General features: G+C 44.5%; 1 protein-coding gene across 5 annotated transcripts in view; it reads left to right on the top strand.

Moving 5' to 3' along the window:
- The window catches only part of LOC115032114 (uncharacterized), a 50485-nt gene extending 39455 nt beyond the window's left edge, over positions 1 to 11030 (top strand). For 4 of the 5 annotated variants that reach the window (XM_085842855.1, XM_085842854.1, XM_085842857.1 and 1 more), the window contains 3 exons: positions 6055 to 6198; positions 8795 to 8939; positions 9747 to 11030. In XM_085842855.1, coding sequence (XP_085698981.1) covers positions 6055 to 6198; positions 8795 to 8898 — 248 coding nt within the window. In that variant the 3' untranslated portion in view covers positions 8899 to 8939; positions 9747 to 11030. The remainder of the gene's footprint in view (positions 1 to 6054; positions 6199 to 8794; positions 8940 to 9746) is intronic. The other variant, XM_085842858.1, reaches the window with a different exon arrangement.
- Positions 11031 to 12033: the final 1003 nt, after the last annotated feature.

Here is a 12033-nt window from a genome sequence, read left to right on the forward strand (position 1 = left end):
CTTTTCCACATTGCCTTTGTGGGCCTGAATATCTCTGAAGATTGTGGGTTTGATAAACAAACAATAAACAATATTTTTTTGAGAAGCGAAAGTTTCTGTGAACCTCCCGAGTCGAGTTCAGAGTTTTGAAGGACCTTGCACTGCCTGGCTGCAGGCACACGGGGCTGTGGTGTCCAGAGTGGGACTCTCCGTTCGTTCACTGCTGTTTTGTGGCAGCTAACTGGAAAACACCTATCATCTATCGCCCCTGCAGTGGAGGGTTGATTAAACAACCCACGACACTGTTTTCCTTATAAGCCACCTTAAAAGTACTCATGAGGTCTTGCCCTTCCCACTGAGCTAATCACATCCATTTTCAGTATGGTTCCTCTCCACCACAGTCCAAAAAATATCCGGGCATCTTGCCCTACTCTCCCCATGTTTCACATGGACGTCCATAACCTCAGACACTTAAGCGATTGTTTTCGGTTTGGTTCGGTTCTTTCAAAGGAATAGATAAATCATCCCAGCTACCGGGATGAGAGAGGAGATGAAGGAAATGACAGTTTTTATCTTTTATTCAGGTAGCCTAAATTTACATGAGACCACAAAGAGTTCCTGACAGGATGTTATTGATCGCACTCACCCAGCTGGGGCTTGAAAGACGGGTCTTCCTGCCGCGTCACGGGGCACCCTCTTCCTCCCATCCCAGCCCGTGAGTCAAATCTGAGATCTTCTGATTCTCGAACAGAAGTAAATGCTTAAGGCGGTCATCTCAGGGCCTTGGGCAGAGTTCCTGTCAATCATTCCCCGAGGTCTACCTTATCTCCACGCTTCCCATCTGAAGACCCGGCAAGGCTCAGTCATTGTAATAGCCAGATTTATCATCGAGCACCAGGTTTCCCCACTGACCCGAATAATCTTGAATCACACCTTGCTGAGGGAGGTGCTATTTTTAATCCTCCTTTTGCAGGTGAGGAGGGTAAGAGCCTGACCTGTGGTTTACTAAAGGCAAAGGGAAACCAGGCAAACCATCCTCCGTTCTCCCTACTTCCTGCCTTGTTTTCATTCAAGCCCCAGACGTTAGCGCTTGCTACATGCCCAGCCAGCTACACGATGGGACTGGAGCTGACAGTAGACAGAACCTCTGTCCTCGTTTGAGGTTTGTGCATCCCATTTCTTCCATGCGGACTCACCCCAGACACTTTTATCTGCGTTCTAGCCCTTCAAAATGATAGTCTCCCACATTCTTTTCTGTTTAGTACACCTGAATTGTTTCAAAATTCCAAGTTTCATATGTCCATTTAATGTTCCTGTTTGAGGCCCTGCTGGGCTTATTGGCGATGCCTGTATTTCTTATGAACCTCGGGGTAGCTGGTGCAGACTTGCCTCCTGTGGACAATCATGAAGTCAAAGTTACTGTTATCTCCTAGGCTGTGCTACACTCACACACACACAAATATACAGAGATGGGGGAGTAAAAAGGGGCGGGGAGAGAAACATATTCAGGGAGAGACGGAGGGATTCATGGTGATTCACTGAGATTATTGGAATCAGTTCAAGAAGATTTTTTTTCCCGATGAAAGCATTATTAAAAGTTGATTTTTTTCCCCAACAGAAATAATCATGAAGCCAATTGAGGGTTTCCTGATGAAGTTTGCAATTTGGGAGGGGACTATCTGACCCCCCCCCCCAAACCATGATCCTGTGGACTTAAGGGGCCAGAAGGCTTAGCAAAACTTTGCCCTTTAAGAAAGCTTCTGGATGCTTTAGCTGGGGGCAGCTAAGGTCACAGCTTCATTGGCTTCCCGCAGTACCAATCCTCATGTCAGGTGGTGTAAGGAAGCCTGCCCTCACTGGCTTGGCCTTCGTCTGCTGTACGGGAGCACAACTCAGGATCCATTCAGTATGGAGATAATGGGATGTGAGTTTATGGGTCTGGTCATTTCCATGTTATCTCTAGTTATATTCTGGCATATCTTCCAGGGCAATTTCCACTGCCCCCGTGTGTTGAGACCTGGAATAGTAACACAGAGATTTGGGGCAGAGGGTCTGTCTTCATATTGATCTGTGTGATGGTCTCCTCACTAGGAGAGAGCTGAGGAGAAGCAAGGTTGGAAACAGAGTTGAAAGCTGGTGCACGTAGAATTCTCCCAGATCCTACAGCTCAATGACAGGAACTTGACTGCGATTTGCCCCAGAGCTGTCAATAATCCTAAAAATGCAGACGATGTGCCATTGATAAAGACACAGACTCACAACAAGTGTTAAAAGAAAGACATTCTTCCTCCAAGTCTCTGAATAAAAATGATAAAGTGATTATCACAGAAGGAGCAAAAATGGGATAAATATCATGTAGGTATGTCAGGCAGTTAATAAATGTATTGGGGCTGGAGACATAGTTCCCAGTGGTTAAGAATGCTTACTGGTCTTGTAAACCACAGGTTCTAAACCTTCCTGACACCACGACCCTATAATACAGTTCCTCATGTTGTGGTCACCCCAACCGTAACATTATTCCATTGCTACTTTATAACTGTCATTTTGCTACTGTTATGAGTCGTAAAGTAAATATCTGATATGTGACCATTCAGGGGGTCTCGACCCACACATTGAGAGCCACTGTTGTAGAGACTCTATTCCCAGCACCCTCATGGTAGCTTACAACCATTTTGTAACTCCGGTACCAAGGGATCCAGTGATTTCTCCTGGCCTCTGCACATACCAGGTACCCATGTGGTGCACTTCATACATGCAGGCAAAAACATATGTACACATAAATTAAAAGTAAGTAAGTCTAGATATACATTATTATTTTGGAATGTGTTATACTCTGTCAACATTTATAGTTTACAATTTGTCGTGATTCACTTTTGAATGGTCAACAAATATTTACTTTCATACTTAAGTTTATTTGCAACCTTGTATGCTTCAAGGAGCACCCCAGATATGCTTCATCTTTTCAAGGGCTGACCCCCTTACCTTCTTCAGGTAGCATTTAGTGTCAAATGCCGTATGTGGTGTTCAGGTGTCCATCATTAGCCTGGTCTCCCCCCTCCCCAACTCCCAAGATTTTTTTTCATTGTCAGATATTTGACGCCCCGTCTCCTAGGCACTGGCACATAGTGGTTTCTTGCTCTTTGAATAGATCAGGAGAAATCCTCAGGGAGGTATCACCAGGAGGTTAGAGGCTTTCCCATGCATACTTCATGTTTTCGTTCATGTCACGGGCAATTCGCCATCTACCGACTTTCAATGGTCTGTCCCCTTGCTCCCTTTGGCTCTGGGCAGTCAATGAGATCAGAGCAACAGCTTGGTGGGCTGTGACCATAATGACACTGCTCTATAGATTCAAGAGTGCCAGGCACCGTGTCTGTTCACAACCCCTTGTTCAGAACTAGCCGAATCATCTCACGCAAGGAGACAGACAATATGAACATACGAATAGTATCATCCCTTCTGGGGACCCCACTAGACATGCAAAAATAAAACGGTAGGAGTGGCTTCACGAGGGTATTGCCATAGCTGCCCAATGTGTGTTTTGTAATGGAATGTGCTACTGTGCTTTTGGTGGGAAGGGAGAAGGGCCCATCAGTTTTACTAACTCCATTAGAGGGTTTGAGAATAGCCTCGCTTTCCGCAGTGCTGATCTTCAGGGCCAAGTGACCAAAGGCAGAGTTTATTGTGCTCACTCAGATGCTGTACAAATGGAAGTACCAACCTTTTCTTCTTTGGCCCAGTCTTGTCCGATGCTCCATGCTCCAAATGAACGGAAAGATTAAGTGAAGACCAGTCAAGGTGACATGCTGCTGCCTTTGCCTGCCTATAAAATGGATAAAGACGCTGATGTTCCTGTTACTAGGAGACCAGACAACCTTCTCAGTCAGTCTTCTTCCAGAGACTTTTGATTGTGGATGGGGGTGGGGCATACCCTGATATGCAGGCATGGAGGTCAAAGGACAACTTCCAGGAGATCTCAGGTTGTCAGGCGTGGTTACCAGGGTCCCTGGGTAACACGAGTCTACCACACCAGCCCCAGATAAGTTATTTGTAGCGCACACTGCTCTGTGTTGGGCTTTGGAAGAACCTCTCCCAGGATGCATGCGGTGGATAGAGAGTCTAATGTTCTTATTGCAGTGGAATCCACAATTTGGGGGAAAGCTAGCATCATCACTAAGGAGAAGTCAAGTGAGTTTATGAGTTTATCGCTTTCCATCCTTAAGGGTGACAGTAGTCTAAAAAGCTGAAGCTCTCTGCAGGGGCTTGGATTCTAAGAGCTTAAGATCCTGGGGTTTTAAAATTGGGGCTCAGAGCTAAACAAAGAATTCTTACCTGAGGAATACCGAATGGCTGAGAAGCACCTGAAAAAAAGTTCAGCATCCTTAATCATCAGGGAAATGCAAATCAAAACAACCCTGAGATTCCACCTCACACTAGCCAGAATGGTTAAGATCAGAAATTCAGGTGACAGCAGATGCTGGTGAGGATGTGGAGAAAGAGGAACACTCCTCCATTGTTGGTGGAATTGCAAGCTTGTACAACCACTCTGGAAATCAATCTGGCGGTTCATCAAAAAATTGGACATAGTACTACCAGAGGATCCCGCAATACCTCTCCTGGGCATATATCCAGAAGATGTTCCAACCGGTAAGAAGGACACATGCTCCACTATGTTCATAGCAGCCTTATTTATAATAGCCAGAAGCTGGAAAGAACCCAGATGCCCCTCAACAGAGGAATGGATACAGAAAATGTGATACATTTACACAATGGAGTACTACTCAGCTATTAAAAAGAATGAATTTATGAAATTCCTAGGCAAATGGATGGACCTGGAGGGCATCATCCTGAGTGAGGTAACCCAATCACAAAAGAACTAACATAGTATGTACTCACTGATAAGTGGATATTAGCCCAGAAACTTAGAATACCCAAGATACAAGATACAATTTGCAAAACACATGAAACTCAAGAAGAACGAAGACGAAAGTGTGGACATTTTGCTTCTTCTTAGAATTGGGAACAAAACACCCATTGAAGGAGTTACAGAGACAAAGATTGGAGCTGAGATGAAAGGATGGACCATCTAGAGACTGCCAAACCCAGGGATCCATCCCTTAATCGGCTTCCAAACGTTGACACCATTGCATACACTAGCAAGATTTTGCTGAAAGGACCCTGATATAGCTGTCTCTTTCGAGGCTATGCTAGGGCAAACACAGAAGTGGATGCTCACAGTCAGCTATTGGATGGATCACAGGGCCCCCAATGGAGGAGCTAGAGAAAGTACCCAAGGAACTAAAGGGGTCTGCAACCCTATAGGTGGAACAATAATATGAACTAACCAGTACCCCCTGGAGCTTGTGTCTCTAGCTGCATATGTATCAGAAGATGACCTAGTCAGCCATCAGTGGAAAGAGGGGCCCATTGGTCTTGTAAACTTTATATACCTCTTACAGGGGAACGCCAGGGCCAAGAAGTGGGAGTGGGTTGGGAGGGGAGTGGGGGAGGAGGGAAGTGGGGGGAGGGTTTGGGGGACTTTTGGGGTAGCATTGGAAATGTAAATGAAGAAAATACCTAATTAAAAAATGTAATGAAAAAAAAAGATCCTGGGGTTTTATGCATAGGGCTTATGCTAAACTGTGGAGTGGGAGGGGCTGCCTGAGAGAAGTGGTGCACAGACATCTGGAAGGAGACATTGAGCTTAGAAGCTGGTGAAAGTGCTTGGTACACTCTTCCCCATTCCTTGTCCTGGGGGGCCTCCAGGGACCAAAGCTCCGGGTGGATCCTGTGCATCCTTCTTTGGCCCAAGCAGTCCTTGTAGGTAAGTCTTCTGTTAAGGCAAGGCCCCACTGCAACAAAAAAACAAGGCAACAGAAACATTTGGTCTGAGAAAAGCTGAAAGCAGTATCTGATAGGCCCGAGGCCCCAGACATTCTAGAGGCCAGAGACATCTTCCTGGGATGAATTGTCTGAATGTGGTGTTTGGGGATTTCTGCTTTCCAACACGTGAGTTCCCAATGGCTGCAAATCCAAATCCTTGCATTCTCTCTGCTATTCATCTCTTATATGTAGAAGTCAAGCATTCCCAAAGACCCAGGAGTCATCTGTGTGACCTTGAAACCATTTACCTGCGAAGAAAGCAGGAAGTGGAGGATGCCATGGCAACAGATAACGGAAGCCATCGTGGAAAGGAGCTAAGGGACAAGGCTACTCCCAGTGAGTACTTAACCAGTATACCTACCTATGGTCAGTTGAGATCTGTTCTGATCGGTTGATTTCAATCTTCTCCTGCTCATTAAACTGACAGCCTTGGTCTCATACCTGTTGCCCATTGCTTGACAACAGGAAGTATCATAGACCTCTACTCCCAGCATGCCTCACCATAGAGCCAAGGGGAAGGGAGAAGAAAGGACTGCCCTGAAATGGCAGATGGTTCTTCCCAATGGGACTATCACCAACCAGAAGCGACTGGGTTGACTTTGATGGTCAAAGTGTAATTTCCCATCAGCATCTTATGGAATCATTTCAGCCCAGTCTAGAGCAAAGAAGAGAGCTCCATAATTTAGCATGCAGACTCCCAAACTGCGGCATCATGAGGTGCTGCATCTGAGCATCTTGTAGGTCAATGTCTAGTGGCTTTAAACAGCTCTGGTGCTGGCCTTCATTTGCTCAGGGAAGGTGAGAAGACTCGTGTTCTGTGATGTTAGAGGATAAGGGCCTGTTACCCCTGTCAAGCTTGACTTACAGGCTGGCAAAGGGGACATTTGCCTTTCTACTTTGTAGGGATTAAGAAAAGCTGATAAAGAGACCCGGTGACAGATGAGAGGGAGAGCCATACGTTTCTTTCTCATGAATTAAAATCAGATCTTGATTTGATTTCAAACAGAAAAAAATACTAAGTAAAAGAGTCAAATCCAAACCAGGCCAACTGAGAAAACAAGAAGAAAGGCCAGAAGAAAAGGAAAGGAATGAAAAGAATAAAGATAAAAGCAAAGGAAAAGGAGAGGTGAGAGAGAAGTGTGCATTATTGCTGTGAGCATGGCCATGTCAGGGATTATACTGCTTCGTGGGAATGACAAGGCTTTTATGATTCATAACAGAAGCAAAATTACAGCTATGAAGTAGCACAAAATAGTTGTATGGTTGGAGGTCATCACAACCTGAGGGACTGTATTAAAGGGTCACAGTGTTAGGAAGGTTGAGAATCACTGCTTTAGCAGAGAAGACAAATATGGGGCTTAGGCTATAGAAAGTAAGTCTTTGAAAGGGACTGTGTGATCATGGCTGCTGCTTCTCTACCTTTTGTGCATCCAAGCCACAAGGTGGGCAGACCTTTACACCATGCCTCATGCTGTGGTGAGCTGCCTGGCCGCAGGCCCAGAAGAACAGGACCAATTAATTGCTCGTGGGCTCCAGAAGTGTGAGTTCAAATAAACCTGGCTCAGAACCAATGAGCACAGGTATATGTTACAGTAAATGTAGCCAATGCAAACTCTCATCAGCCAGGGCTGTGCACCTCATGGAGAAACAAAGGGCCACTGTTACCATTGCTATGGGTATTAACATTGGTGGAAGAGGATGGCGAAGATTCCAAACCCCAGGGAATAGTCGTATGGCCAATTTGGGGTTTGGGACACTTCAAGGTGAGAAGGGACAAGACAATGCAGCAGCTAGATTGGCTTTTACAAGCATCTCAGGCCAGAACTGTATTAGCTCACCTTTAACTCAACCCACCTCTATTTGGAATTTGAAACAACTATGGATTTTCATGTTCAGTTAGCAACTAGGAAAAAAGAGGCAGGCCTGGTATCACGGGACTCTCACTGATGGGCAAGGGAGACTGTCTAACTAGTTTCCTAAGGTCTGCTTTGATTTGAAGAGTCAGAATATTTCTACAAAATTCCACAAGGGAATCAACCAGAGATCTTCTTTACAGCTTGAGAAGTGGTCAGAGAATTTGCCTCTCCAGGGACAGCTTTTTGACAGTGTCTGTGGGAATCAGGATGGTTTTTCTGATCCATGTAGAATTAGAGCCACCTATAGATACATAGGCCCCTGGGGCAGGAAAATAATAATATATATTATTATATATAAATATGTAAACTACTTCTCTGTCATATGAATGATTTTATTAAAAACATAAAAACCGGGCTGGCAAGATAGCTCAGTGGGTAAGAGCACTGACCACTCTTCCGAAGGTCCTGAGTTCAAATCCCAGCAACCACATGGTGGCTCACAACCACCAGCAATGAGATCTGATGCCCTCTTCTTGTGTGCCTGAAGATAGCTGCAGTGTAATTATGTATAATAATAAATAAATCTTTGGGCCGGAGCGAGCGGAGCGAGCAGAGCAAGCCGAGGTCCTAAATTCAATTCCCAGCAACCACATGAAGGCTCACAACCATCTGTACCGCTACAGTGTACTCATATACATATAAATAAATAAATAAATAAATAAATAAATAAATAAATAAATAAATAAATCTTTTAAAAAATCATAAAAGCCATGGATTCATGTGGTCTAATCATTTGTCAATAACATCCAGGATGACGACAGTAGTGCATATTTGAGTATTGCATAGTCAGTGCTTGAAAAAATTCTTTGTCACCTCCAAGCTCCATGGCTTCCTGTCCAGGTTCAGGAACTACTTCCCTTCCCAGGCATAAATGGGGCATCTATCACACATCCCTCCTCCAAGGTCCGAGGGAACATTGCAGAGGAAGGGATAGAAACAATGTAAGAGCCGGAGGAAGGAGCGGTGTATAAAGTTGACTCCCATGCATGATTGCTGCTTTCTTAAACTCCAAGCAGTTGAGAATACCTGCAGAGGACTGGGTCTGTCGACGGTTGTCACAGAAGGAGGAGATCATGAGTTCCCATCCCTCTGTAAGGATGTATATGCAGATAGTGATTGATGCAGGAGGAAGAGACACTTTCTTCAGTGCTGTAACTACTGGTAAGGTGCACATGCTCCTGTGATAAAACATCCCCCCACCACACACACACCCAAAGTGCGCACACACACATACACACACACATACACACACACATACCCACACACACCCAAAGTGCTTTCAATAGCCCTAATGAAACACAGACACAGACAGACACACACACATGCATGGACACACACAGAGCTCACAGAGACATGAAGAAAGTCAAACGGGTAGTTGGGAAGAGGAAGGGCATTACTGGGAATGGGAGGCAAGAAAGGATAATTATGAATATGATACATTATCTACATATATGAAAATGTCTCAGTGAAGCCCATCATTGCCCACAATAAACCCATGCTAAGGAAAACATTCCAGAAGAATGACTTTCAGTGTTTGTCACTGTCGAGTGTGCTGTCCCTGGGTAATATCTGCCATAAAGAAGAGATGAAAGTACATTGTCACTCACGATGTAGCTCCTGGTGCCTGTGTGTGCTGAATCTCTGTGGGAAGGTCTCTCTCTTCAGAGCCACGTCTACCACTTGCTTAGTCTGGTCATATCATAGCTTACCTCACCTCTGCCTCCACTGTGTGACCCTGGAACAGTAGCTTCCAAGTACTTTAATATTGTCACTGTGCTTCTCTGTTAATGGTCATGAGTGCACCCTGGGCAGAAAAATGCAAATGACAATTCCTTTTCTGCTCATGTTAAGCTTAAGATCAAGACCATGAAACTATGAGCTATAAATGGAGAATAATGTATATTTTCAACCATGTCTTCTCTGGGACCTTTTGGGTTATACCATTGCATTCCTGGTGATCTCTTTCAGTGTTGACAGTGGGAAAAGATCCTCGGAGCCCAATAGGAAGAGTTTTCTCATTCCTGTGAAAACCAGCCTGGGAAAATGATGAGGCGGCATCCATTGCAAAGATCCATGGTCATGACCATTGTGAAGCAAGTATTCAAACACCTTAGAGTTGGAGGTCATTCCTGACCACCTTATGTGACAAGAAGCCTGTCATGGGTGAGGCTGGGGGAAGGGTAGATAAGAGTAAATGCAGCAATGAGAGAGAGAGAGAGAGAGAGAGAGAGAGAGAGAGAGAGAGAGAGAGAGAGAGAGAGAGAACTGATCACACGCCACTATTCTCGGTATCTATAAGGTGAGATCCAACACCATCCTAGGAACACTGAGAGATATAAGGGCTGGTCCAAGTTCAGGTAAACAGAATCCAGATCCATGAAGGATCTTATTTCCCAAGTGAATGAGTCAATCAGAGCGTCAGCACCACTCTGAAGGCCAAAATCAGTGAATCCAGTGGGCTGATCTGTTCACAGACACCTGCTTGCAACAAGGTCAGGTTAGAGGCCTAGGCAATCATAGAGGTTTGAGAGCCAGGCTTTCTTAAGGCATCTGGTCCACCTCACAGTGGGTCAGATGGTTCGCAAGTGCCCTGAAGAGGATCAGTGGGGGATTGACAGAGTCCGTGCCATTCACTAGTAGAGGGTCCTAAGACCCAAAGTGGCATATTGGTATTAGGAGGCCTATGAGTTCTGGTATGGCAAGTGAATTTGGAAGCCTAGGAGGTGCTGGACCACCAGACCTGACTCAGAGCTGGGGATGCTTCAACCCTTCATTCAGCAAAGAGTGCCTGAATGAGTGGCACACTTTTTCAAATGATACCATCTACCTACCAGGAAGTATATGCATGTGTGCATGCCCTCAATTCACCTGTGTGTATATATGAGGCATTTATATAGAAATGCATGTAAGTATATATAGTTCATACAATAACATAATTTATATTCTGTGTTATAAAAGTACATACGTTTAGATACTAATACTTCTCACACCTGCATTTCTCCAATTTGTAGAAGCATGTGGTCTTGTTCATTTGTTTACACAGTTCTTTTTCACTCATGAAACCTATTTATTATGGAACAGACACATTTGCATGTTTCTTACCCAAATAAGCCACTTTATTTTGTGAAATTTGGAAATATTCTTTGTTTAACATTGTTCATCCAGCCTGATTTTTCCTTCCAGTTTACAGGGCTGCTTGTCATATTTTCAGGAGAAAACTTTATAAAGGAAACTTGAGCAAATAAAGGAAATGAAAACCCAATGGCAATTGTGTAAGAATAGAATTGTATCATTACTCATGAAATATTCTTTCCTATAAACAAAATGAGGAACCAGACTAAGAAGTCTTGAGTGTATTTAAATGTGCTGAAGCGTTGGAAACTTCAGCCATAGGAACACCACCCATCACAGCTTATGTTTAGGAGGCATCTCTGTCTCATTATACACATTCACTAGAGATTTTAAGAAGTGACATAAGAGGAGGCTTTGCACTTTGTGGCTTCTAAACTCAGTGTCAACAGCAAGAGGGAGATGGAAATACCTCATACGAGTGACAGGTTGAATAAGGGAGAGTAGAGGGATTGGGTAGGCCTCATGGCAAGGCATGGTATATGATCTGTCCCATTGTAAGTTTGACCAGATGTCTCAGTGGAAGACACACATTCCTTAGCTGTAAGAGGGCTGGGATCCCCTTTCTAGGTATTGTATATAGTCTACTGATACAATTTGCAGCTACCTCGAATGGGTATATTAGCCCCTTGTTGCATCAGCTGTGGCTGCATCAAGGTACAGCATCTCCTGGTACTGACTCCTACCAGTTGCCCTTCTCTCTGATAGGGCCTCCTGAGTACACACAGTTAGTAAGCCTCTGCACACACAAATCTCCACACCTCGGTTTTCAGGGCACCTACCTGACTGAAGTGACTGTCCAGCTATGCAGACAGAGAACAATGTTCATAGCTACACTGGAACAGTGGGTCGAACACCAAGCAAAATGAGGCACAAGTGTAGAAAGGACTCACTGTGTTGGGTGAAAGGACAAAGTTTGAGGGTCAAAGGGCAGGTTGAAGAGAGGGATAATAAGCACAAAGGCGGGAATGGCTCATTTATATAAAATTATCCTAACATCCTTCCAATTTTCTTGGAGACAGCTCTGCATATAATGGAATGAAACATACTTATTGTGAATTGTCTCTGCAGATGCAAGCACCATCACGGTGGACCACGTCCTTAGTTTTACTCAAGAATCAAGAAG

The sequence above is a fragment of the Mus caroli genome, unplaced genomic scaffold (genome assembly GCF_978045245.1).
Source record: "Mus caroli unplaced genomic scaffold, Mus_caroli_1 scaffold_9, whole genome shotgun sequence".
In the NCBI taxonomy this organism is placed as follows: domain Eukaryota; kingdom Metazoa; phylum Chordata; class Mammalia; order Rodentia; family Muridae; genus Mus; species Mus caroli.